This window comes from Echiichthys vipera (assembly GCF_963691815.1).
Source record: "Echiichthys vipera genome assembly, chromosome: 1".
NCBI classification, from domain to species: domain Eukaryota; kingdom Metazoa; phylum Chordata; class Actinopteri; order Perciformes; family Trachinidae; genus Echiichthys; species Echiichthys vipera.
The window spans coordinates 31,170,548-31,197,761 of record NC_139826.1 but is presented as its reverse complement, the minus strand read 5'-3'; the positions used below and the strand labels follow the sequence as shown (position 1 = coordinate 31,197,761).

The 27,214-nt window shown below is 42.2% G+C and overlaps 2 protein-coding genes across 2 annotated transcripts in view; one reads left to right on the top strand and one right to left on the bottom strand.

Annotated features, from left to right (window-relative positions):
* dmxl2 (Dmx-like 2) overlaps positions 1–18,959 on the top strand; it is a 40,174-nt gene extending 21,215 nt beyond the window's left edge. Inside the window, exons 27-54 of the mRNA XM_083912858.1 lie at positions 42–211; positions 808–905; positions 1,019–1,184; positions 1,658–1,922; positions 2,051–2,253; positions 2,440–2,829; positions 3,191–3,373; positions 3,498–3,794; positions 3,906–4,097; positions 4,201–4,277; positions 4,590–4,720; positions 5,243–5,488; positions 8,021–8,211; positions 8,357–8,490; positions 8,574–8,659; positions 8,738–8,939; positions 9,545–9,662; positions 10,809–10,874; positions 11,671–11,757; positions 12,246–12,367; positions 13,219–13,357; positions 14,836–14,896; positions 15,042–15,169; positions 15,270–15,347; positions 15,453–15,544; positions 15,647–15,699; positions 15,785–16,002; positions 17,221–18,959. Of these exons, the coding sequence (XP_083768984.1) occupies positions 42–211; positions 808–905; positions 1,019–1,184; positions 1,658–1,922; positions 2,051–2,253; positions 2,440–2,829; positions 3,191–3,373; positions 3,498–3,794; positions 3,906–4,097; positions 4,201–4,277; positions 4,590–4,720; positions 5,243–5,488; positions 8,021–8,211; positions 8,357–8,490; positions 8,574–8,659; positions 8,738–8,939; positions 9,545–9,662; positions 10,809–10,874; positions 11,671–11,757; positions 12,246–12,367; positions 13,219–13,357; positions 14,836–14,896; positions 15,042–15,169; positions 15,270–15,347; positions 15,453–15,544; positions 15,647–15,699; positions 15,785–16,002; positions 17,221–17,430 (4,403 nt within the window). The 3' untranslated portion in view covers positions 17,431–18,959. The remainder of the gene's footprint in view (positions 1–41; positions 212–807; positions 906–1,018; positions 1,185–1,657; positions 1,923–2,050; positions 2,254–2,439; positions 2,830–3,190; positions 3,374–3,497; positions 3,795–3,905; positions 4,098–4,200; positions 4,278–4,589; positions 4,721–5,242; positions 5,489–8,020; positions 8,212–8,356; positions 8,491–8,573; positions 8,660–8,737; positions 8,940–9,544; positions 9,663–10,808; positions 10,875–11,670; positions 11,758–12,245; positions 12,368–13,218; positions 13,358–14,835; positions 14,897–15,041; positions 15,170–15,269; positions 15,348–15,452; positions 15,545–15,646; positions 15,700–15,784; positions 16,003–17,220) is intronic.
* A 278-nt stretch (positions 18,960–19,237) lies between these two features.
* gldn (gliomedin) lies at positions 19,238–25,739 on the bottom strand. Its single transcript, XM_083921039.1, has 10 exons — positions 25,044–25,739; positions 23,610–23,661; positions 23,502–23,519; positions 23,266–23,364; positions 22,681–22,773; positions 22,420–22,536; positions 21,938–22,021; positions 21,728–21,853; positions 21,467–21,617; positions 19,238–21,379 (listed from the first exon to the last, which is right to left on the bottom strand). Exons 1-10 carry the CDS (start codon positions 25,590–25,592, stop codon positions 20,914–20,916), a joined length of 1,755 nt encoding a protein of 584 aa, XP_083777165.1. The 5' UTR covers positions 25,593–25,739; the 3' UTR covers positions 19,238–20,913.
* Positions 25,740–27,214: the final 1,475 nt, after the last annotated feature.

Sequence of the window (27,214 nt, the reverse complement as noted above, 5' to 3'; positions counted from 1 at the left end):
AATAAACATCAGATGTCCCTCTCCATCTATTTCTGTGGCAGGCCTATCAACATGCCACTTTGCATGGGCCTTCCACTCAGAGGCAGAAGAAGAGCTGCTGAACATGATCCCAGCCATGCAGAGAGGAGACCCACAGTGGTCTGAGCTCAGAGCTGTTGGAGTGGGCTGGTGGATACGCAACATCAACACTCTGCGGAAAATAGTGGAGAAGGTACTAAAAATTCAGACAAAATTGACAGCTTCTAACATGAGGACAGTGATGCAAACATGAACTAGAAAAGTAAATATGGACTCTTCCACAGGACGAAGGTCGGTCGACAAAAACAGCTGTATCTGACAATATAATGCAGTCCTTTAAAGCAGCTTTGCAAAGCTTAAAATGTGTCCTGTGGTTCCAGCTATGTAAGGGTAATGTTTTGCACTTTGTTGTTCCACTGGATATCAGAAACATGAACACCTTACAGTGTAATGCAGTCAGTGAGGACATTGTCATTAGCTACCTTTTAGAAATACCACAGTTGAACCAACATGTCTCAACAAAAGAAATGCATTCGTACATAAAAAAAAAAAAAAGCATTCAGGTCAGATTTTCCTGTCATTTTTATGCCTTTTTAGTTCAGCCATCAAAACTATACTGAGTGTCAAAGTTATTGTATCTGGAGACATTCTTCTCTGTACTAACAGACTTAACTGTATTTTTTTCAGGAAGTATACAATATTACTATTATTATTATTATTATCATTTTATATAAAGTATATAATTGGAATGATTAATTTAGTAACAGTGACGTGTGTGTGTGTAATTAGATAGGTAAAGCTGCGTTCCAGAGAAACAACGACCCTTTAGATGCTGCTTTGTTCTTCTTGGCCATGAAGAAGAAAGCTGTCCTGTGGGGACTCTTCAGGTAGGACATTGTTTCTGAACATATAATTATGATATTTTTTATTGAGTTACAATCAATGAAATTATCCACAAAACCTGGATGGGATACTGAGCCGTGTGGTTTTATTCTCTCAGGTCTCAACATGATGAGAAGATGACTCAGTTCTTCAAGAACAACTTCAGTGAAGACCGCTGGCGAAAGGCAGCTCTGAAAAATGCCTTCTCCCTGCTGGGAAAGCAGCGCTTTGAACAGTCCGCTGCATTTTTCCTACTGGCTGGATCACTTAAAGACGCCATAGAGGTTTGAACAACACACACAAGACACACAGACAAAGCTTTTTACTGTTGAGTCTGCTCCAACACTTCATCGTCATTTCCCTCACAGTTTAAACATGGCGTAGCCTTGTTTTATGGAATATGTGTTTTTGTGAGAGTTAAATCACTACATCACTAATAGTCCTAGATGTCTGTCTAACTCAAGAGAGCTGTATATTCTGCATCCTTTGAATCATGAGAGAAGTCTAAATTAAACTGATAAGATGCATAAAAAGCCTGCATAGTTTTCCCTGGCCAGGGTTTTCATACCGCACAGTCTAAATATGCAGATAGCCAAAAAAGAAGATATGGAAGGATTAGCTCTGTATGCTTCAGTTCCATGTATTAGTTACAGTGAAAACTTAATGCCAATACCACTTAAATGCTTATTTACATTTCTCCCTTAACTTGCCGTTTTAACCCAGTCTCACCTCTCCTCTGCTGTTCCATGTTGTGCAGGTGCTGATGGAGAAGATGGAGGATATCCAGTTAGCCATGATAGTAGCAAGGCTGTATGAGGCTGACTTTGAGAATTCATCCACCTGCCAAGGCCTCCTTTATGAGAAGGTCCTGGGCTGTAACAGGGATGGAAGTGGTTACCACTGTTCCAGACTGCACCCTGACCCATTCCTCCGGAGCATTGCCTACTGGATCATGAAGGATTACACCCGAGCCCTGGACACACTGTTGGAACGAATCCCCAAAGAGGACGATGAGAACCCTGGTCAGTTGGTTGCAGACATTTCTATATTGGACATCCACTGAAACCAGTAAAACCTGGGCTCATCATTTGCATTCTGTGCTTTGCTTAAATACTTTGTCTCTGTTATTTTCTTCATCTCTCTGTGTTAGATGTGATGGTGAAAGCTTGCAACCCTGTGGTGTTTAGTTTCTATAACTACCTGAGGACACACCCTTTGATCATCCGTCGACACTTTGCGAATCCAGAAGGCCCAGCAACAACTGTAGGCCTCAGTGCTGAGAAGAGCAGCGCAGTTGAGATCAACCTCATAGAGCGCAAACTGTTCTTCACCACTGCCAATGCGCACTTCAAGGTGGGCTAATCAGTAATATGGCCTATCACTCTAATCCAGTTCTTCCGGTATGACTTTTTGCTGTATCTGCCTCTCTTATTACAGTAGTCCCACGGACTGATGAAGTGTTGATTACAAAAGCAAACATGTGAATGTTATATAGAAAGTGTTAAGACATGGTTTTAATCCTATCTTAATCTCATGTAGGTGGGCTGCCCAGTACTGGCTCTGGAAGTGCTCTCCAAGATTCCAAAAGTTGCTAAGAAATCTGGCTCCTCGCCACTCAGCAAAGCTTCATCTAAGGCAAACTTAAATTCGAGCCAACCCCTGGAAAATGGCACCCAGGGAGGCTTGGAGTGGAGCTCCCCTGCAGCCTCTGCCTGGGGAGGAAATGATAGTGTGGGTGGGATGGACTGGAGCCAGCCTTTGGTCAAGCTGGAGGAGGACGATCTGAAGCTGGACTGGGGGGAGAACAAGGATGATGATGATGAAGATGAGGATGATGATGATGATGGTCTCACCATGAAGAAACCAGAGACTGAAACCAAAGAAGACTCAGAGAGTGGCGGATCAAAACTGCAGAGAGAGGACTCACAGGTAGGAATAATATATCTAGAATACGTCGGAATAATTACAGGGATGTGTAATGTGTTTATATTTAGTTTTATTTATATATATATATATATATATATATATATATAAAATGTTTTATAAATAGATATTTGCAAAGTTATTGAATTTTATCCATCTTATAGTAACACAGCATCACTATGTAAAAGGAAAAAGACATATTTTTGGTGAAGTCTGCACTAGTTTATGGAAACCTGTAGAAAGGACGGAACTGAATTGTGAATTTAATCAGCCATAAACAGTCATGACTTCACTGCAAAGCTCCTGTGAGGTCAGCAAGTCTGCCAAGTGTGGCCTGTTGCCTATAAGTCACTCTCATATATTTCAGTGTGAGTCAGAGGTGGACGTGATAGCAGAGCAGCTTAAGTTCCGTGCCTGTCTGAAGATCCTGATGACAGAGCTGCGTACGCTGGCCACAGGCTTTGAGGTGGATGGAGGGAAGCTCCGCTTTCAGCTCTACAGTTGGCTGGAGAAGGAGATAGCAGCCATGCATACGATCTGCAACTACAAGGTACACCTTGATCATATTTGATGATATAGTCTATATGCGCTTGTGCATTGCTAGAAAATAACAGAAGCATGTTTTTATTTTGAAATGACCATGTTTATTCAACATAAATTTTGTTACCACAAAGGTGGAGGGGAAGGAGGAAGATTCAGAGGTGGAGCGCTGGAGAGAGCGTACAGCATCTGTGGACATATCAGATGATGCCCTGGAGCATACAGAGGCCGGGGCCTACGAGCGTCACCAGATGGAGCGACGCCGTCTTCAGGCCAAGCAGCAGCACTCTGAGAGACGCAAGGCATGGCTGAGGAAGAACCAGGCCCTGCTGAGGGTGTTTCTGTCCTACTGTAGCCTTCATGGAGCCAAGGGAGGAGGAGTCACCTCTGTTCGCATGGAGCTTCTATTCCTTCTGCAGGAGAGCCAGCAGGTACACATACACACTCTTAAGCACATGTAGTATGGTATATACTTCCACTGGATTATTGCAAAACAGTCTCTCAGAAAAAGCAAATTTACATCTTCCTGACTCACTCCGTAGGAGACCACAGTGAAGCAGCTGCAGTCTCCTCTGCCTCTGCCTACTACACTGCCTCTGCTATCAGCTTGCATTGCCACCACCAAGACGGTCATTGCCAATCCAGTTCTCCACCTCAGCAACCACATTCACGACATCCTCCACACTATCACCCTCATGGAGACACCGCCACATCCAGATATCTTGGATGATCGGGTCAGAACTCAGATAGCATACACTCTGGAGCCTTTTCAACAATCATCTGAGCTTGTTCATTTTGATGTTTAATAAGTCAAACGTGTCTGTCTTTCACCCTCAGGTGAATGCTCTGCACACACTAGCAGCATCTCTATCTGCTTGTGTCTATCAAGCACTGTGTGACAGCCACAGCTACAGGTAACTCTGCCTTTGCAGTGCAGTGCCACATGCCCAAGATTGTATTGCTTTGCTGAAAACACTGCTTGTGTGAGTGTGTGTGACTATTCATGCCTCAAAGTACACACTCACTGCTCCTCCAAAAAAGTGTTTTTGAAAGTTAAAGTAGTAGTTAAACATGTTGGGAAAGTTGCTCTTGACGCTAAGCGTAGCTAACTACAGCCTGGCTCTTGGTCAGACAGGATACACAAACAAGAGATTGAAACATGCCTTCACATTTCATCGTTGTATGGTTGTGACTCAAACTTTACCTTTCTGTTGTTGTGATTGTAGCAGCCAGGCAGAGGCCAACCAGTTTACAGGGATGGTGTACCAGGGCCTGTTGCTCAGTGAGAGGAAAAGACTCCGCACAGAAAGCATTGAAGAACATATAACTCCCAACTCCGCTCCTGCACAGTGGCCAGGTAAAAAGTAAAACCTTGCTTTACCAACGAGTGTTATTTGGAGGGTTAGCTTGAGCTAGACTCTTTACTAAAGGCAGAAAATAAGAAATAAAGATTGCTGCTTTGCTATCAGGGGATGGGCCTTCATTAACATCTTGGTCTTAATACTCTTAAGATTTGTTTTAATGAGATTGAAGCTAAGTTAGATCATGTTCCAGAATCCTCACAGAATGCATAGAAATTAAATGTGTGAGCATCAAAGACATGATACAGAGAGAATATGAAAAGCAGAGCGAAATGGAAGAGCAGAGCAAAGCAGACCGTCTGTGTTTATGCAGAGAGGCAGATGGTGTTCTATAATAGGAGCTTCATGGCCTCTGGGAAGGAAACGGAATGGCACAGACTGATCACGCCATCCTGCAAATGTTTCATAAATGTGTTCTGTATTGTGTAGAGATAGTGTTTTGTTCTGCTGTGGAAGTTTTCTTTACAGTTTAATCTTTTACACAAAATGTCGTGTGTATGTGTGTCTTCTCTCTGCAGGTGTGTCCTCCCTGATTTCTCTGTTGACGTCTGCCAGAGAGGAGGACCAGCCGAGGCTCAACGTGCTGCTGTGTGAAGGGGTCATGGCTGTTTATCTTGCACTACTCATTCATGGCCTGGGTACTCACAGCAGCAACGAACTCTTCCGCCTGGCAGCACATCCCCTCAACAACCGCATGTGGGCCGCTGTCTTTGGAGGAGGGGCCAAAGTCGTTATTAAGCCAAAGAGGCCCGAAGCCCCACCAGGTAGAATTATTTTGTTATTTCTTTGTTAATCACTAATATCTTTATTTCCATCTTCACCATCATTGTTGTCCGTTGTCTTCCTTCCTGGTCTTCATAATCTGTCCCCGTCCCTACATTCTTTTCTTACCATTGTCCTTCTGCTTGATCTGTTGACTTTCTACATCCTGACTTTTTTCTGACATGAGGCGATGCTTCCATCCCTCAGGCCTGTCTGCAAAGTTACATAGACATACACGTTGTCCTGTCCTGTTGATGCTCCTAAGATGCTGCTGCTGTGTAGTGTCTTGTGTGAGTGTGCCCTCTGCCCTGTGTCCCAGTGCCAGCTGATTTTGAGGCAGCCAGGCCAGAGGACTCTCAAGAGGCAGGAAGACCTGAGCAGTGCAGCCTCACCCCAAACCCCACTCCCATCCCCACTGAAACCCAGCGCCCCAAACTACCCCCTCCTCCAGTTTCAAGGGGAGAGGGGTTGGGCACTGTGGCACCAGCAACTAAGGCCGGCTGTGAGTAACTGGGCTGGTGGATTGCAGTGCTGGTTTGCAGGATTGCAGTGCATGGTAATTGTACAGGTTTGCATTGTTGCAGATGCTTGACTTACCCCTCTCTCTCTCATGCAGCTACTACTGAATGCCTATAACAAACAACAAAGCTGACTAGTGCTATGAAGACATTGTCATCTGTGTTCAGTGTTATGATAAGCCAGCAGCTGTGTGTGTGTGTGTATGCGTGAGTGTGTGAGTGTACTGCATTGCATGTACGTGTTGTAACGTCCTCTATGCTCATGTCATTGTGTCATTCCTATTGTTCCACTGAAGCAACAGCTGGGCCTAGCAAGGAGTGTTCAGAGGCCAAGGCTGTGCAGTCATCTCAGACTAAATCTGAATCTGAGATTATACCAGGTACACCTTGAGAGGTTATTAGACAAGGAAATACTACTGTAGAGGTGCTCTGTTTTGTCCAGTTTGTAGTACTAAATGTAGAGGTGTCACAATTTCTTTCTTTCTTTTTTAAATCAAAAGTCCACAGAGCTTTTAACTTCAGTTATCAAAATCAATATCAATATCGACAATTCTCAGTATTTTTTTCACTCTCCACCCTCGCCTACTTGCGCATGTTTGAAGAAAAAAAACACCACCACAAATAGACGATACAGTAGCATGTTAGCTTACCAGTAGCCTGTAACTACACATTTTTTAAGTATAATCTGTGGCAACTGCCGGAATTAGAGATGACAGGAAAACACCAGAACTGTTAAATCCTCCTGCATCCCTGGAGTCACCGGTTTAATTTTAAAGTATACGTCTTTAAGTTTTAATCCAAAGTCAAATCCAATCGTAGATTTGGAGAATCGTGACACCTCTAGTTAAATGTTTAAACCTGTGATCAGTAGATGGACCAGAGTTACTGAAAATCAGTCATTTGTAGTAGAGGTAATAACTACATGATAGATTGAAAGTAGCTCTTGTGTGACTTTATTCAGTTTGTCTGCATCAGATTTTTAGATTTGTAGAAATTAAGCCATTTCCTGAGCAGCTGTGCTGTATAAGTTGTCTTGACTGAACTTGACACTGTTCATTCATATTCATTAGGCCAAAGTAATCTGTGCTCACATTGTATTTGTGGGGGAGGAAGATATGAGCTGGCATTTCGACTCAATATCACAGTAGAGTCTGAGATAGCTCTCAGCGAAGCCAAGAGCCTTTTGAAGAGCTGGTTAGGGAGATCTTAAATGCCAGCCTGTTGAGAGGAATCACTTTCCCAAATGTTAAAACTCTGCTCTTTTGAGTGCCCCTGCAAATTGACATGCATGTCTCAAACGCAGTCATACACAAATGTTACACATTGATTTCTCCCTACCATGTTCCGATTAACACTCATTTTAAAAATAAACAGTCAGAAATCTCATCGTGTTTGCTCACAAAATGCTGTTGTTGTTGTTGTTTGATTTGTTTTCTGTGTCTATTATGTGCCACACACTACATCAAATATACTGTACACTGATTCAGTTATGTAATGGTCTGTGTAGTATCCGTGTGTCTAACTGCACTGTCTACTCTGGTTTGTGTCTTGTCTTGTTTTGTCTGGTGTGATGCCAGAGATAGTCATCCAGGATAATGGGGCAGGTTTGTGCACAACCTAGTGTGTCTTGCCCTGTGCTTCCATCCTTAATGTTTGCAATTGTGCATTTGTGTCTCTCTTCCAAGTGTATTGATTTTCTTTTGTGCTATGACTCCTCAAAGTCATGGAACTCAAAGTTATATTAAAGACAGGAACTACATCTTTAGACAAGTTAATGTTCATAATTCAGCTCTTTTGTGGATGAAGGATATACTGTGCTCTTCGAAGGGTGTGAGTGTAATTCACTTCCTCCTGATCTATTTCTTGACCTTCTTCTGGCTTAAGAATGATGCTGAGTCTCAGCTCATCCTCATCATTTATACAAAACTGCAGCATACTGCAGTCTGCTGAAGACTGACCTTAACAGAGTTCATTGTGTTTGAAAGATACCATCTCTTCGTTCTTCTCCTCCCCCAGTGGCTCCCCCTCAGCCCCCAGCGGAGGATTCGGACCGATACAGACGTAGGTTCAACATGAGGATGCTCGTTCCTGGACGCCCTGTAAAGGAAACACCAGCCACCCCACCTCCTGTGCCCACAGAGCGACCCGCATACAGGGAGAAGTTCATTCCCCCAGAGCTCAGCATGTGGGACTACTTTGTGGCCAAAGTAAGGAATTGAGTCCTACATATGTGAAATCGACTAATGAGATCTGTGACTCAGTCTTCAGGTTTTTAAAAGCTGTTGCGTTATTAAAAGTTATCTGCCTTTTGCATTTACTTTTTCTTTGCCTTCATTATTTCCTCACTCTCAGCCCTTCCTGCCGCTGTCGGACAGCAATGCCCTGTGTGACTCAGACGAAAGCGGTGCAGAGGATGATGAAGACGATGACGACGCCTTTCTTTCTGACACACAGATAACGGAGCACTCTGACCCCAACTCCTACAGGTAGGGCTCATCCTCTTTTATTTTTCCGCAATGAATTTTCTTCAGATTTTAAACTTCCTGCTGTCTGTGTGTTTGGTACGTAGCTGGGCTCTGATCCGCCTGGTGATGGTGAAACTGGCTCATCACAACGTCAAAAACTTTCTCCCTCTCACTGGCCTTGACTTCACAGGTATCCATTTGCATACATATGCAATGTCTTTTGTTGGTGTTGCTGCTGTATATCTTACATATGTATATGTGGTCACAGACCTGCCAGTCAGCTCCCCTCTCAGCAATGCTGTGTTGAAGACTATGGAGAATTGGGAACAGCTTCTGCTGGAGCGCATGAACAAGTTTGACGGCCCGCCTCCCAACTACATCAACACTTACCCTACTGACCTCAGCGCAGGAGGTGGCCCCGCCATACTGCGTCACAAGGCCATGCTGGAGCCAGACAACACACCCTTCAAGTGAGTATTAAGTTATACAGTATGCAAAAATATAGACACACTCTCACACACTAGGGTTGGGTAAGCAAAAGCATTTCTACATTTGATTTGACCTCAGAATAAATCATGCCACTCCTAACATTAACACTTAACGACTTAGCAGAGTTACAAAAAGCTCAATCATAGATGATATATAACAATATAATGGTGATGCAATACGAACATTATTAAAATACAATACATATGAAACTGTACATTCAAAATCACGTCAATTATATCTATTGATTTAGAAGTAACAGCAAGCATCCTTTAGCAAAAAGAAATGCAATGTCAGTGGCACGTTTCATTATATATTTAAATGTATTATTAGCATTATTTAAATACTTTGGCTGCATAAGAGATGTGGATACTCAGAACATTTCATTAAACTGCACAAAAGTCCAAATGGTTTAAGTAGTTGGATTATATTGGATAATACAGAGACAGGGAAATGGTTTAAATCATTTGACTTCATTTGCCCTTTCCATATCAATAAGGTTTTTCAGTGACACATGCCTTATCAGATCATATCATATTTTATGGTATTGAAAATAAACTAAGTGTAACCAGCTTATATTTTCTCTCAGGACAAAGAACCATCAGTCCTTTCCAGCCCGACGTCTTTGGCATTACCTGGTCAAACAGGAAGTTCTTCAGGAGACCTTGATTCGTTACATCTTTACTAAGAAACGGAAGCAGAGTGAGGTGAGCGGCTCATATGCATGTAAAAATACCTGCTTGATTTTATTTCAGTTCAGTGTTCATTAGTTAAGATGATTAAACCCACCATCGTTTAATTTAACAAGTCATGTTCGTTCATATGTTAGTTAGACTTTTTTCCTTTCCACAAACACACTATATTCATTTGGAAATAACATTAAGTGCCAGGATTGACAGATAAAGAGACTGTGTTGAAAAAAGTGTCTTAAAATAGGCCATAATGACCACATGACGCCCATGATGATGGTGATGAGCTACGTAACAGTCATCAAACAACTCACGGTAACTGACATGCAATCAGGATGTCATGTTAGGAGACAGTAGGAGCCTAAAAAAAGCCGCCAGAGAAAATATGTCTGATTCTCAGAAAAGAGTGCAAGTATGTGACTAAGAAACAGAATGTCTTGTTTATTAACAGTGTTATTTAGTGAAATCCCTTTACAAGAATGTCCTTTTCGTATGACAGGCGTTTTAAAAGGGACATTTTATATGGGCCAATTTAGTTTATTTGTTATTATTATTATCATATATTATTTTATATTTGTACAGCATGTCTACAGAAAGTTACCCATAGGAATAGGAAACCTACACATTACCCACATAGATGATGATATATTAAGGTTATCAGAGGCTTTTAAACTGATCATTTGCCTCAGTGAATGACTGCCTGACCGTCTCGTGATAACCAGGTCCTCTAATGTACTGTATCTCACATCAATGTAACACAGTGCCCACTTAGCATGTGTCTCTGTTGTTGATGTGTTTTGTTATTGTCGATATCATTGCTTTGACTCCATAGAGATCTGAAATCAAATATGGTACAGTTCACTGCCTTCTGTGATGTCTGGAACTATTCATTATTATGTAATCACTTTCATGACTGATACTGTAGCTGCCAGAACAAAATTAGACAAAAGTCCTATGGATCATGGTCCCAGACGCTTTTCGTTTCATGTTATTACAGCGCTAATATGCTAGTCAGAGTCACCAGATTACTTCAACTGTAGAAGTTAATGTCAAACCTTTTACATTTTCTTTTCATTTTTTTGTTTTCTGTGTTTGTGCATGTGTTTTGTCTCGTGCTGTGTTGGTGTGTTCTGTGTCTATATTGCCTCTGTGTGTGTTGTGTAGTCTGTAGAGAACCATATGGACCGTATAAGCGCAAACTGCATAGCAGGAGCTAGCAGTCCCTATAAGGTAGTATCATTTACTGTACCAGCCAAGGCCCTGGCTCTGTCCGTCCGTCTGTCTGTTTGGGGGAGTCACTGTAAAGCCAAGCTTGTAGGAGCATGAGAGTGAATTAATGTCTTGAGCACCAAATGCACAGGGTTTGCATGTTATGGTTTAAGGTAGCACCAAACTGGGTGAAGCTCTTAATGTCCCCCAGCTTGGCCTGATAGTGACTCCTCTGGCAATTTCTTCTGGCATAAATTCAGGCTCTAAGGCTCAGATCTAACGTCTAATCTTTTCCACTCACTGGGACACCTATATGACAACCACTCACATAACCTCACATCTGATCCCTCCCCGTGTTTCTCACTCCTTTCTCCTCTTCAGCTGGACTGATTCTGCTCGGCCTAAAAGCAACAAATAAACGCTCCCCATAGAAGAGTTGGCACTAGCAGACTTACTAACTTGCATGCTCACTGTCAGGGCTGGGAAAGGCTTGCTAATCGTGGAGGGTGTTTTCACCTGGGAGTCCCAAATCAATAGTCAGAATTGTACTTTTTAGATGTGCTTACTCCTCTCCACTGGGAAAAGTGGTTGTACCTTCATGTGGAATGGGGATATTTTTTGGAGAAACTAACTGTTTTGGAAGTGTTTATATTTGTCCGCCCTACTCCTCGTAAAAGGAAATCAACTTTACATAAATATGCGAAGAATAAGCTTCTACAGTAAAGTTTTTTTTTAAGCTTCACTGAGTAAGCCCGGAGCCCCCTACTGTAGCCGTGACCTTTGAACCGTGATGTATTGTTTTTCTTGTCATTTCCAGGTGGAGGCAGATCTGGGGTACCCAGGAGGCAAGGCTAGAATCATTCATAAGGAGTCTGATATAATAATGGCATTCGCTATCAACAAGGTAAGTTGTGTCAGATTAAATTAGTGCAAAGCACTTTATTATTTTCTATGACCAGTCCAGGAATTTTGTAATTTTAGGGGCAAAGCCACTTGGCCTGCACAGGGACAATTTTTTGAGTGACAGAATGATACACTGTATGTAGGTAACCTATTTTGTGTTATACGTATCAGATATATGTATGGAGAAATAGTCCATAACACAAAGAAGCCACAGTGGCCATTCAGTGTTCAGACAGAGGGGCAATAGCCATGGATGTTGTGAAATCCCTGCCCTGCCTAGGATATTTCCTGGAAAGAATTGTGTAATTTGGCACTAAGTAAGGGGTAAATAGTGAGGCAGAAGCAAATTACATAATCCTTACCAGTAAATGTACAAATACATATAATTTCCATTCTAGGAAATTAGAGGAAATGATTGCCAAGTCCACCTTTAATGTTGTCTTTTCCTCCCTCCTTGTCCCCATGCTCACTGCTTTCTTCCTTTCCCAGTCCAACTCCAACGAGATTGTGTTGGCCTCCACTCATGATGTCCAGGAGGTGGACGTGTCTACTCTGGTGGCTGTCCAGCCTTACACCTGGATAGGGGACGACTTTGATAAGGAGTCCCGCAGGTGAGGTTTGGGGCAGACTGTTGGTGGCGTCTGTCTCTCATCAAAGAAATAAAATAAAGTTCTGTGTTAATATTTGGCATGACGCTATATATTAAACATTATTAATGTAGCATGTTCTGGTTACACACATACAAAACCAAAAGAAAAACAACATAAGTCATAATTAGTGATATCCTGAACCGATCCTAAGAATCAGTATCAGGGCCGATCTGAAATCAGAAATAGCTGATTAAATAAATATAATTATTGGATTCGATTGCCTGCAAACAACTGGCAAAAGGGGAGGCCGGTGGCACAATGGTTAGAGCAGTCGCCCCATGTAAGAGGCTGAAGGGCCGCAGGTCTCTCTTACCAATGTCCTGTCTGTCCTATATAATAGAGGCTTTAAAACTGCCTCTTTAAAAAAAAAGAAAACTGGCAAAAAATGTCAATTTAAGCAAAAGCTTGAATTAATCAATTATGACTAATCTACAGCTTTTTGGGTCATATTAAGTTATTAATAAGTTATAACCTAGTTAATAAGTTATATTGCAAGGAATTATCATTAAACACTGATGGGAAGTAATGGAAAATACTGTACATTGACATAATGATAAATGGTTGTAGGCCGTATTGCCACTACTTGTTTTCCATTATACTCTCATACTTTGGCCAATATGATGGTAAAACAGGTATGAATTTCCATTCTTTGTTGTATTAAAAATATATAAAAAGTCTTACATTTGACTTAAACTCTGCAGACACCTACAGACTTAAACGTTTTGTATGTGAATAGTCTTTGTGCATCATCTCTGTTCTAAACTTTTCTACAAAACATTCTTGATGAGTAATGGTTGTATTTTGTGTTACAGCTCTGACGACATAGACCATCGTTCTTCTCATACCAACATTTCCCAGGCGAGCTCTGTCCCCTTTGCACCACCACAGATACCGGTCTCTGCATCCATGCCATGGCTCGGCAGTGGGCAGACCAGCATGGGAGCCAGTGTGGTAAGAGTCTATGCATTACAAACACAGATAAACACAAACACGGTCGAACCAGGCAATGATGGTTATGCAGTTCTCAGTATTAGCCAGCAGGGGGAAACCAAGTTCTGTTTTGGGGCCTATGGATGGCATAGAATATGTGCTAACACTCTGCAGTCTTTTCTTTTCATAACATGTATTCAATGCAGGAATAAAGCATTCGATTTATTAACCCCATATGTAAACATGAGACAAACATCTGATTCAGAATCAAAAAAGCATTACACCTGTGGTATTTCATGTTGCAGTTTCCCCCCCCTGTACATTTTCAGGAGAAGTTTGTATTATTCATTCTTATCAGTGTTGAGCCAAACTGAGCCATGCCGACTAAACAGCTGGCCTGCTGAGTCTATGGAGGCTGATACAGAGAGGGGGGTGTGTCTGCATGGCAGAGATGGACTTATATAAACACAGATAGCAGCAGCTCTCCCAGACAGTGACCCAAGGTACAGATCTGCGTCACACTTACACGCAGCCAGGGTTCTCCATGTCCCAGCCATGTTGATAAATGGTGGTGGTGGTGGTGTGTGATACACGAAGGGAGGCAGGACAGAGAGTTTCATACAGGTTCAGTGGATTACCCGAGGGCTTTCTTAAGTGTGCAGTGGGGTCTTTGAGTCTGTAGCATGGTGTTTCTCCAGCAGAGTCAGACATTGGGGGTAACCTTTGCCTACACTGTATTAAATAATCAAGGCAATTATACAATTTGTGAAAATAAATAAATAAATATTAATTAGTGCATGAAGTTGCTGTTTTTTAATGTGAAATGAGCAATAAGCCGAGGTTAAAAGGCATACAGTGATCACCAGTTTGTGCCAACACAATTCAATAAAAAGCATACTATTACTGTTATCAGTGCATTTATGTAACAGGGCTGTTTGTGTGTCTGTGTATGTTTGTTAGAGCAAAACATAAATAAAGTTAATGAAAATGATGGCTTAATGTAGGATTCTCATGTATTACTGATATTCTTCTTTACCCCCTTGAGTTTTGACACTAACAAATTAGTACTAGGATTGGGATCGATAAATCATAACAACAGTTTTGACTAAAATAGAAAAGACACATTTTTCTTCGGAAAATGTAAGTCAGCTGGCTCATACTGAAATATGCAGCACTGCAAACAGGTTGAACAGACAGATTTGCATTTAACGTGTGGGAGATAATGTTGACGTTGAAATCGGTTAAAGTTTAATTGATATGTAAAAATGTAATTCAGCATAATAGTACTACAATAGTTATGATCTATATGGTTTGCACCATTAAGCAGTGACACACTGTATAGAACAGATATTTTTAACTTAAATAAAACAAAATTATTACGTATTTGCTTGTCAATTTAATAAGATGAGTGGTACATGTCCAGAACACCATATACTTCATCTTCTTGACATCATGCGTATTATGTTAATAAATATTTCATTGTTATTACTGTTTTTCAGATTATGAAGAGGAATCTAAACAATGTGAAGAGAATGACATCCCATCCCATCTATCAGTATTGTAAGTGCCTCACACTGAAGCCATTGCCAGTATACCGTTTATTTTTGATTAACTTTCATTTATTTTTTCATTCATTGTGTGTGTCTGTGTGCATGTGCGTGCGCGTGTCTGTGTGTGTGTGTGTGTGTTTGTGTGTGTGTGTCAGACATGACAGGGGCTCAGGATGGTAGTGTAAGAATGTTTGAATGGAACAGACCACAGCAGCTCATTTGCTTCAGACAAGCAGGCAACGCACGAGTCACTCGGCTATATTTCAACTCCCAGGGCAATAAGGTACACACACACACACACTGCACACACACACACACTGCACACTGTCTGTGTTTTGTCTATGCGGCGTGATTGTTCTCATTGCTCTGTACTCTTCTTGTAGTGTGGAGTTGCTGACGGAGAGGGCTTCCTCAGTCTCTGGCAGGTCAACCAGACATCCTCCAACCCCAAACCCTACCTGGTGAGGATCCCTCCCACCTCTGTAATCACCACAAAAACAAAAAATAAAATATAAATCATTCAAATTAATATGCACCGTTTTTTCTTGTCCTGTTCCTGCCAACAGAGTTGGCAGTGCCACACTAAGACCTGCGGCGATTTTGCCTTCATCACGTCCTCCAGCCTCATCGCCACAGCCGGACAGTCCAATGATAACAGGTCCTCATCTGCACAGAAGAACACCACTATTATCCACATTAATTAATCTTTCTCTGTCGGTATTGACTCACTAATGTTATCCTTGGTTTACTTTGTCAACAGAAACGTTTGCCTGTGGGATACTCTTATTTCACCAAGCAATACCATGATCCACGGTAAGAAAACAAGCCTGATTGAAATATTTTCCCTGTATATCACGTTGTTTTGTGATTTCACATTTCTTCCCACCCACTCCTTCAGCGTTCCCCTGCCATGAGAACGGGGCCACTGTGCTGCAGTATGCTTCTAAACAGCAGTTGCTCATCACCGGAGGCAGAAAGGGCTTTGTGTGCGTGTTCGACATCCGCCAGAGGCAGCTGCTCCACACTTTCCAGGCCCATGACTCAGCCATAAAGGCCCTTGCACTGGATGCCTTTGAGGACTTCTTTGTCACCGGCTCTGCAGAGGGCAACATGAAGGTGACGCACTCACTCACTCACTCACTGACCTGACAAAACACATTTGCAGTCATACTGAGGATTAATGTCTCCTCCCAGTTGCACACCTACTTGATACAATCAGAAAAACATAGCTGCATATAATCTTTCATATTAATTTATAGATAAATATGTATGATATTTGTTGTTTGTATATCTGGAGTTTTGTTACAAAAATAATTTCCCCCTGGGGATTATTAAAGTATTTCTGATTCTGATTAAACTTTATAACTTAGCGCTTAAAGCACACCGAGAGCATTTCAGAAGCAGAGCATTGTGTCTGCTCGACTCGTAGATTTATTCGATTTGGTCATATCTCCTAACCTGACTCTCCCCCGATGAATTTCGTTCGTCCTTGCTTCCGCCTACCTCCACTCATCCATCCGGTCTCGCTCCATAGGAGAGGGATTTGGGGACCAGTGAAAAATGGTCACGCCAATCAGGAGCCAGGCAGGATTTTTCTAGATGTGACAAAGCGGAGAAGCGACTGTTTTGATTCAGACAACAATGGCGGCTCGCATGGAGGAAGTTTGTCGTGTCCAAAGTTGCCTTTTATCCGCACATTTTTCTTGCACAGACGACATTGATCATGGATCAGATGGATGAGTGGAGTTAAGGCGGAAGCAAGGCAAAACAAAAATTATCTGGCAAGAGTCAGGTTACCTTTAGAAGTTAGTAGGCTAGTTAAGTAGTTAAATGGTTACTTTATTGTCTCTTTTAATTGTGTTTATTATTATTATTTACTACTTTGTTGTTTGCTGTAATCTGCAGCCAGAGTTAAAAGTCCAGTTATGAACAACATGGATAAAGAATTTGTGATTTCCTGTGTTTTAGTTATAAAAAATACATTAATCCTCATAAGTATTTAGTATCTACAGTATATTTCACATACATGACAGTGAGCAGGAGGGGAACACTTGCATTTGTTCTCCTTCTACTACAGATGGTCTGTGCTCCTGTGTGCCAAGCAGCTCCGTCAAAAATAGACCTACAGTAGCATGTAGTTTTAGCAGAGCAGAGTTGATAGCGGCATATGAAACACCGCTTAATGTCTGGTGGAATGGCAAGCATTGTCTTGAGTGGTTGCGATCGCTCTTTGGCACTTGGTGGCGAGCTCTGCAAAATAAAAATGATAAAGAACTGATGACTTGTTTAGACACATGTTCCATTCTCTCTTCCCTCTTCTTTCTCATTCTTCAGGTGTGGAAGTTAACTGGGCACGGACTCATGCACTCCTTTAGCACTGAACATGCCAAGCAGTCCATTTTCCGCAACATTGGTGCTGGTGTCATGCAGGTAGAAACACGGCCTGGTAACCGCATCTTCACCTGTGGAGCAGACGGCACCTTGAAGATGAGGGTCCTCCCTGACCGCTACAATATCCCCAGCAGCTTGGTCGACATCCTGTAACGCCTACTTCTACTTCTGAGGGTCCAAAGAGGAAAAAGACAGGAAGAAAAAACACAAAAGCTTACGTAACACTCGCTAGGCATTAATAGTAAAATTGAAGGGGGAAGAGGTAGTCAAAAGATCACCATGCTTTTGACATCTTGCAGAGTGTGCAGAGTTCTTGGGTTTACTGTTGATGTAAATCATGTCCACAATGGAAAACGGAGCTGCAAATATTTTGTTTCCCCCAAAGGCTGAAGGCAAAGTTACAAGCAAAAGGTATCATACTTGATTTTAAAGCTAGATTTATTGTAATTTTATTGAAGAATCTCTACTCTTAGAGTGTGTCCATAGGGAAGCTATGCATGTCCTGTTCTCGTTACGCGGTGCAATCACAGGTCTATTGATAGTGCTCTGTAAAAGTGCTCAAGCAAAAATTTTAAAAGTGTGTAACTGTCGTCATTTTGTGCCCACAGCTGAAATCTCTTAGCATCTACTGTAACCAGCACTGTGGTTTGTTATTAAGTCAGTGGTTTCCAGTGTGAATCGAGTTGTTGGAATCTGCATTTTGTTTCAATGGTTTTGCCCCACCCCTCCTCCCCTCCGCCCTGCCTTTTTGCCCGGCTTTTCTCAGCCCCTGTGGAAGAGTTGATGGTGCATTGCTCCTATAGTGACACCCCCTCACCCCCCTTTTACTGGCTGCCCGTCACTCACTCTGGCCTCTCTCGGCTTGGGCTCGACCCGGCTCAGTTTGGTCCTCGAGTGTGTGTGTACGCGTGCGCGTGTGTGCGTGTTTGTGTTCACTCTGCTGTGTCTGTACGCCTGCCCGCCCACCTGCCCTCAAATGCCTGTTTGTGTGGCCGACTCACTGCTAGAACATTCCTGTTTGGAAGATGATGTGTTTTACTCCCGTGACTGTGATTTCAATGTTTCCATCTGTCTGGTCCAAACCCGAATGCCCACCCACCCAGAGCAGAAACACAAAGGTTCACTTCTGGTTTTGCACAAGATATTCTTGAATTTGTTTTGTTTTTTTAAATTAATATATTGTATTATTTAAATTATTTATATGTTTGTGTTTGTTGGGTTGTCCATTCCAGTTTAACTTATTGCCTTTTATTTTAGGAATGTAAGGGGTTTTACTGTATCTGACTGGGAGATGTGCAACACAGTCTACTGTATGTAAGTGTGTGTTACCTCGCTAGTTGTTTTTACTGTTTCATCCATAAGAAATAGATATTTGCACTCAAATTCTGGAGACACTAAAAATTAATTTCAAATAAATAGGATATGAAGAAGAAACTGTTATATACAAATGAATGTCTGGCTTTATTTGGCCTAGTAGTAAAACATTTCAAATAGTTTTAATATATAAATTATATAAATATATATATATATACATATAATATATATATATATATGGAATACCACAACAGCTTGTACAAACATGAAAGCATTTCTTTATTTTTGGTTTGTATGATACCAGCTGGATTAGTTGTAACTTTTGTTAAGTGTATGTATGGTATTTATTAAAGAGATTTGTGTTTCTCTCCCTCTTTCTGCCCACTATGTCTACTGTATGTGTGTGTGTGTGCGTGTGCGTGTGCGCAATGCAAAAGAAGCCAATATCATGGGTAGACGCTTACTAGGGCACTTGAGCCTGGAGGTGTGTCAGAGAACAGGTCATGGTCAGAGTTTTACCTTTGTAAAGTGAATAAATTCTTTTTTTTCATCAGGGTGATTTGGCGCTGTTGGTTTTTTATTTTCTCACGAGGAAAACGTTACCATCTCCATTACAAAGAAAGGTGCACTTTATATGTACAGAATCTCGAGGGGATAACACGTACACCTATATAAAAATACATAACAGATCATTGTCATGCAAATTCACTCAATAATAACAACCTACAACACAGACGGTCACAAATGTTGAGTTAAAAGTTCAATCTGTATAAATCATGAACTGTTTGATACAAAATAATAACAAAAGTTCCACACTGTTAATAACTCCAAAATCTCACATGTACAATAAGATATAAATACAGCAGTATTTATTTTTGACAATATAACTACAATTATTGACAAAAAACTGATTTCCTTCAGTGAAAAGGGGATCGTTAACAACGGTTTAGGGGAGACTGGGGATGGTTGTAACAGCGCCTCTTTCGCCATAAAGGGAAGTCCCGAAAGTCATGAGATCAGTGTCACGTACGACCACTTCCTTCCTGACCTTGCACATGAAATTTAAGAGCTGTGTTAAAAAGTCTCCAGATTTTAAAGCCAAAACAAATATTTCAGAAATGTTTTTCGACAAAGTGAGTATACTGACACGTACTTTTGAAGTTACAATTATGTAACCTATATAAAGCTACTGTGTATGGTTTTGGAAATCTTGTTTAATTCAACCTCGAGTAAAGCCAACGATCTATATGCTCACACTATAAGTGTGAAATAGAAAGTAAAACGGCCCCTGTGGACTGTTCTGGATATTGACAATGGTCAATAAAGATTTGTTTGAAAGCTCCAAGACAGGGGTATGTTTGTTTGCTTGCAGAGTCTGTAACATTCTGGTATAAAGTTACAGACTCTGCAAGCAAGCTACAGTTCACAGCAATCATCGCCTCTGACACCGTGTATCTTCGTACATTACTGTGCTGGGAATCTAACAGATGAAAAACCCCATTATGCTTTTTGTAGCATTATTTAACTTTCTGTCCCTCTCTGGCATGTAGCTAATGACACTTTGAGAAACGCGCTGTTTGCCACTTGCAGGTGCAATGATAAAAAAAGTGAAGCTGAAATCGGGTCAGAAAAGGGATCAAATCGTACACTGTATGTCGAGTTAGATTAGAGTGTTGTGTCTTGGGTAAAATGTGAGGTAATTACTCCATGATAGTTTAACCACCATGCTGCAACAGCTAGTTAAACAATGGCTGACGGATGAGGACGGTTCTAAAACCTAATGACACATAGAGCACATGTAATATATATCAGCGACAGCTCATTGTTGTGGATTACAGTCGTTCTTAAAGTGATCTTTTTGAACCACTTGGCAAAGTCGTGGTGTGGTCTCATCTCATTTTTAATTCTGTATTCTCATTGTTACAACTAACCCCGGTAGTGGGGCAGGTTGTAACAATTCCTTGTATTTGCCATCAGTTTATTAATTATGTGAATAAGTTTGAGACACTGGACATGTTGCTATTTTTAGTAGATACAGAAAGCTACTTTGTGTCAAAAATTGAGAACTCTATCACAAATAGTCAGAGAGTTATGTGTGCCGAGACTGAAAGTGTTACAGCCGTCCCTGGTCTCCCCTACTGACAGAAATTCTCTACAGGACGATAAAGCTGAGGCGGATGTGTAGGCTACATCTCTCTTGAAAATCTAGATATGACCACTTCCCAACAATGGAGTAAACAGTTGGTGGCCAGCAGGTATTTTGCTCTCACTATGTTACAGTCATGTCTGCATGCTGTCTGTCATGTTCAGACAGTACGTTTATCACTCGTCAGAGATGAAGTGGACCACATAGAGCCTGACGTAGCCGTGGTCCCACACATACAGGTGTCTGTCCTTCGGGCTGTAGGAGAGCATCGCCAGCACTCCGCCTGGAGACCTCAGGTCAAAGGTCACATTGACCGGCTTTCCCTTCAGCAGGTCAAAAGCAAAGGTGACTCTGGTGTCCTTGGTGTCTGTGACATACAGGACACCGCACGCAATGAAGGCGTTGCCGGCCTTGGTGCGAGGGTAGGTGGTGTTTATGTAGGACGTCACGGAGAAGGTCTTCTGGTCCAGCTGGCCTACAGTGATGCAGTCGTCCACACTGGAGGCAAAGATCAGCCACAAGCCGTTCTCATCTGCTGCCAGTTTGAAGTAGGTCTTGGAGTTGTGGAACAGGTAGGCGAGGTTGTGGTACAACGCGTTGTCAATAGCGAGAGTGTGGAGCCTCTTGGTGTGAAAGTCAAATCTGTGAACAATCAAGCAGCGAGTTGTTAGCAGGAGGGAATAGAAATGATAATGCATCTGACTCTGCATCACATGTCTATCAGCTTACCTGGCAATACTGAAAGTACCAGCGATGTGATAATAGAGGGAACCGTTGTGAACAGTGTGGCCGCAGCCTTGGTAGAACTTTCTAACATCCACAGGGTTGCTGCTGCTGTTCTGGAAGGAGGCGATGTTTTTATACTCCTTCACCTCACGACCTGGGGAAGAACGAGCAAAATGTTCTGTGGTAACTGCTTCTATAGTCTAACATCTCTGCATGTTAGACCTCAGTATCCACGCTCATGGTCCTCTGTCATCACCGACCTACCCGAAAAGTGCTCTGCCACCCAAATTCGCTCATCATTCAGCTGAGCCGTGTCTTTCATCCACGTGCCAAATGTGCTCTCCATCTTTGTCACGTTCCTGGGGTTGATCAGAGACTTAATGAGGCACTCTGAGGGGAAACAAAATAACACTAAGTTAAGATGCTTACACCTCTGCTGCTCGGCGCACACATGTAGACTCTCTGAACACGCACCGTTCTTCTTAGCAGGCTTCTCGTGGAGTTTCACAGCCTCCTTCAAAGATGAAGTCTCATCGTTTGGAATTGTGTGTAAAAGCCCTGTTAGAAAAAAAGTTAGTCTTGTGTCATTCACAGTGTTCACACCAAAGGGTGTGTATTTTACAAAACAATCCCACCACAAGGATATATGTATTAGATGTTCTACAGCTGTTTATCATATCACACAATCTTCCTCAGCAGATTGAGCTGTACGGTTTTTATGGATGAATATAGCTACACTAGATGTTCAAAAGGTTTTGAGGTTTTCAAACACTTAAAGGACTTCTCACCCAAGTCCTTAAAGTGCTCTGAAAAATAAATACAATCCCATGAGAACTACTCCACACAGCCCTGCGGTGGGATTGATTTTCCCAGCTACAGTTTCCAAAGTCAAGAATGAACATTCAATCTCAACTGCTGAGTGTATGTTTGATATAGGTCAGTGAAGGCCTCTATACCCAGAGTATGAGCAGCCTGAAGGTTGGCTCTGTGGTGCCTTGTTCTAGGAGGCCCCTGAGGGCCAGGAGGTCCCGGGGGACCAGGTGGACCTGGAGGACCTGGAGAACCAGGAGGACCTGTACAACACAGACAGGACAAGATCTAAACCCTCAGGATGCAACAAAGAAATATTATGAGTAGTGTCCCAGAGTAAGCTAATTTTCTTTAACATCATTTTAATCTAAAGTGACACCAAATAATGACTGAGAAACTGTACTTGCCCTCAATAATGACGTCATTGGATGGCTGTCCCATCTCTCCAGGCGGACCGGCCTCTCCCCGCTCTCCTTTTTCGCCCGGTTCTCCTTTCTCACCTGATGGAGAAGGACATCATGCAAGATAGCTTTCACATGCATTCACAAACTCAATTCACTTTGCCCTATTGTTAATACCATGAATTATCCCCATTGACTCTCTCGGGTGAATCATGCTGTGGAGGAGAACAGTGAAGTGAAGTGGGAGAATACTGGGTAGGAGTTTCATTTAGCTGAAGCCCAAAACCACAGAGATGAATAATATTGGCTGAGTATGTGAGAGAAAGTCATCTACTGTTATGTGTTACTGACATAGTTATGATGCATGGATAAACCAGGGAACTGAGCGTGTTGGTATGTTTTGACTGTGTGTTTGTGTGTGTGTGCATGACTGCTGCTTGGTATTTTGATATTTCCAACCCATGGTTAATCTCAACCCTTTGACTGTTGCATTGTATCCGTAGTTCTTCACTAAAGTGGCCAGCATCGCCAGTGGCTTCAATAAAAATGGACCGTGAGTAAAATTATAACACAGCGTCAGTTATCCTGTACCTTTTTTTCCTCTTTTCCCATCAGCCCCAGGCAGTCCATTCAGTCCAGGGATGCCATCAGTCCCATTGTGGCCGGGCATACCGTCCACACCGGGCAGACCTATAGTCACACAAAAAACCTTCACTGTGGGCTGAATAGAAAACACACTCAGCAGAGAAATGGGTCACTAAACCACAAAGGACACAAACACTACGGCTAGGTTTTAAATTTGGATCCAGAATGAAGGGTTCACTTACCAGGCGGTCCTGGTGGCCCTGCAACAAAACATTTCCAGGATGTTAGAGAATAAAAAGTGATATTTCATGAGTAGGTGATTTAAGTGTCAGTAAAAGTATAAAACATACCAGCGATGCAGACGCCCTTGGTGCTGTTGCAAATGTCGATTAACAATTTGATCTGACAAGAAGAAAAGAGAAAATATAATTAAAATACGGTGATGCAATGCATTTTGGCAAAAGCTGAGGGGCCTCTGGAGCAAAAAATAGCAGTGGGTCCCCACGGACCCCCCACCAGAGAGGTTTACCTACTTACCTAAAAGTACCAATACACCTCAATAAAAATACTCCATTACAAGTATGTAAAAATATAATCCTCAAAATATACTTTAAGTATCAAAAGTAAATATAGTCCTGCAGCAGAATGCCCATGTTTTCATATATTACAGGAGTATTATTACGGACGTTAAGATAGTTGCTGTTTAATCTGTAACAATGCATCATATTTCATAAACTGATGTTTTCTATCGACCTCATCCTGTACCCTGCACTGTGCAATATGCCTGTACTATGGGAACTTCTGTTTTTGCACTATTTGTCCAGTCCCAGCCTGGTCAGATGGGTACATGAACTGATGAAGCCTCTTGGATGAGAGGTGAAACGTCTTCCTAGACAAATAACCAGTCCAGTTGCTTTTGACTGAAATTGCTTTGAGGATAACGATGACCTGGACGAATGAGAACATTCACAGGACTATTTGGTAATATTTACTCATATTTATTCACTCCATATTATATTATTACAAGAACAAACAAACAAGAAAAGAACAACTGCACTATATCATGTGAATATGTTTATATGTCTATGTCCTTTTTAAATTTAACTTTATTGCTTTTTTTGCCATTTTTTATCTTATTTTGTCATATTCTGTTGCTGCTGTGACAAAAGAATTTCCCCGTCTGCGGGACATTTAAGGTTTTCTGATTCTGATTCTGATTCTTCTACGTATAATCTTGTTGTGAAGCTAAATGTATAATATTTTCCTCTGAATGTGGAGTTAGAGCATAAAGGCAGAAAGCACAAAATGGAAAAATGAAGTTGAAGCCCTTGCTATTACGAAATAATGGAATTCTTCACCCTCAACAGGAATTTTTGTATTTCAATAATCCACGTTGCCCTGAATCCTTGAAGAAAAATGACGCTTTTCTCGCATTCCTTCACGGTGAACGAAGAATCCAGAAACAGGGAATGAATGACAGGCCCTGTTTCTGATCATATAGAAATTATCATTTTCAGGGTGAAGCAATTCTTTTTAAGGCTTCTTTGATTTCAGTTTGTATCATGCCTGTGTTGCATAAAACACTCAATTAATCAAATGAACACACGCTGGCCCTGGACCATGCGCTCTGATGGTCACAGGCCCTGGACTGTTTCCATGTAACCAGCTGGTGACGCAGCTTTAGTCAGCAGTAACAAAGTAATACTACAGTATTTATAAAAGTGTTTCCCTGCACCCCCTCACTCTTTCCCTCTCATGAATCCACCTGCAGGTCATCATCTCACCGGCACCATGGAGTAAGTCATCATCATCATCATGTCATCCTGCACGTGTGCCTTGTGGTAACTCTGGCCGTGTCGGTGCTTGTGCTTTATCCCATTCTTCATTTTCTTCTCTGCTTCCTCTCCCACCTCTTGGCTGACCTCCTGCTGATGGACCTCCTGACTGACCTCCACCTCCTCCTCCTGCTGCTGAAGCTCCCGTTGTAGCTCCTTCTCCAGCTCCTCACTTCTCTTATTCCTGGAGTACTGATATTGGTATTGCGGATGTTCCCCCCCACTCGCCCGCAACCCTGCCGCCCCTCTCGGCAACTCCTGGAGGAACTCCACCAGTGAACTCTGCTCGACCTCTTTCAGCTTCGCCTCTGTCTGCTGCAGCGAGGCACTTTGCTGATTTTGCTGGACCAACAGCACCAGGAGGCCCACAGAGTTCATCAACGCCAAGACACACGTCCCGTACAGCATCATCCGCTGAGGGAGAGTCATGCTGGGGGTCGGGATCCACATGGTTACGACTTCACCTCCTTTTTTCTGGAGGTCTCCAGACTTCAGCATTCAGGGGGATACAATTCCAGTGAAGGAGTGAATATAAAAGGGCAAGAGGCTTCCACCAAAAATTCTAATCAAACTAAAGCCAAACTTATCCAACAAAAAGAAAATCCTTTGCTGAAATTTAACGTCCTGTCCAGATTATTTGAAAGCTCCAAGTCCAGCCAGCTTCAGTGTCTGTGCTCCAGTGATGGTCTATCCAAAGGCAGACTGGTAAATACAGTGCTTGTTGTGTTGTTCTGGAGAAGGGGTTGTGTGTGTGTGTGTGTGTGTGTGTGTGTGTGTGTGTGTGTGTGTGTGTGTGTGTGTGTGTGTGTGTGTGTGTGTGTGTGTGTGTGCGCGCGCACATGCAAACCAGTAATGTAGGAGTGGGCATTACACAATCTTCTGGGCTTGTCTGGGAAGAAACCCCCGCCTGTTCAGTCACCTGATTTATATTCTGCGCTACCCATTCTACTGCACCGCCGTGGGCAGACTGACATCACACACACACACACACACACACACACACACGGGCATGCACATATGTATGATGTACGCACAAAAGCACTCACATGCATAACACATGAAGATATGCATTACACCAGACAAACTGACTGGTCATTGGTGTTTTTTATACGTGTACACTTTATCATTATTATTATTATTTTTTGCAAAAGACCCAATCTTGAATGAAAATAAATACACGGCATCAAAATGCATCAGCGTCATTGTAGCTTCCATTGAGTTGGTTCATGCCCTCTCTTCCCTGACTCCTGTATCCTCCCTTCATGTCTCCCCCGGCACTCGTCCACCGACTGCAACAATTTCCATTGCTTTGATTTGGGCCAGAGAAGTGACATTTCATCACATAAAATGACAACGGGGATCAACTTTAGGCATTTGAAGCATTCTTCACTGTGAAAAAGGAGTTGGTACCGTCTATTTTGACTAAACTGTGGATGTAGCTGGTTGATTTTCTGTAATCACTTCAATAATAATCCCAGTTTGTTTCAATAAGTCAGTTAATTGGCCTCTCTGCTGGTGTGAAGTAGATCATGTAGCTGACCTACATGCTCTTGCAGCCCTGTTATGCCCCATATAACTTTAACGCTCGCTCTCTCTTACACACACAGACACACAGACACACACACACACACACACACACACACACACACACACACACACACACACAAACACACACACACACACACTCATACACACACACACACACAGGAAGAGGTAGAGAGTAAACATGCAACATTACTGTTAGATTCAGGTTGACTGGGGTCTGCAGTGCGTGGGCTCCGGCCTGAGGCTGTAGGTCACTGACAGTCAGTTGTTGGACAGCTTGAGTTGCTTCAGCAGATGTGCAGATGTGTACGCACATACAATCTTAAGAGCACCGAGGTCATTCCTTTTGTTGTCTCTCGTTCACTGAGAGGTCTGACTGGGAACAAAAAGCAGAGCAAAGCAACTTACATGTCTTACCTGGATCTCTGATTCAAAATATCTTTAGTGTTTCACATTTGAACCGCAAAGCTGCTAAATAACTCAGCTTAAGTGAGGATCCATTAAAATGAACCCTGTAGTGTAAATATGTGGGCATGCACACAAAATCTTCCCCACCTCAGGTCTCTCATTGACCT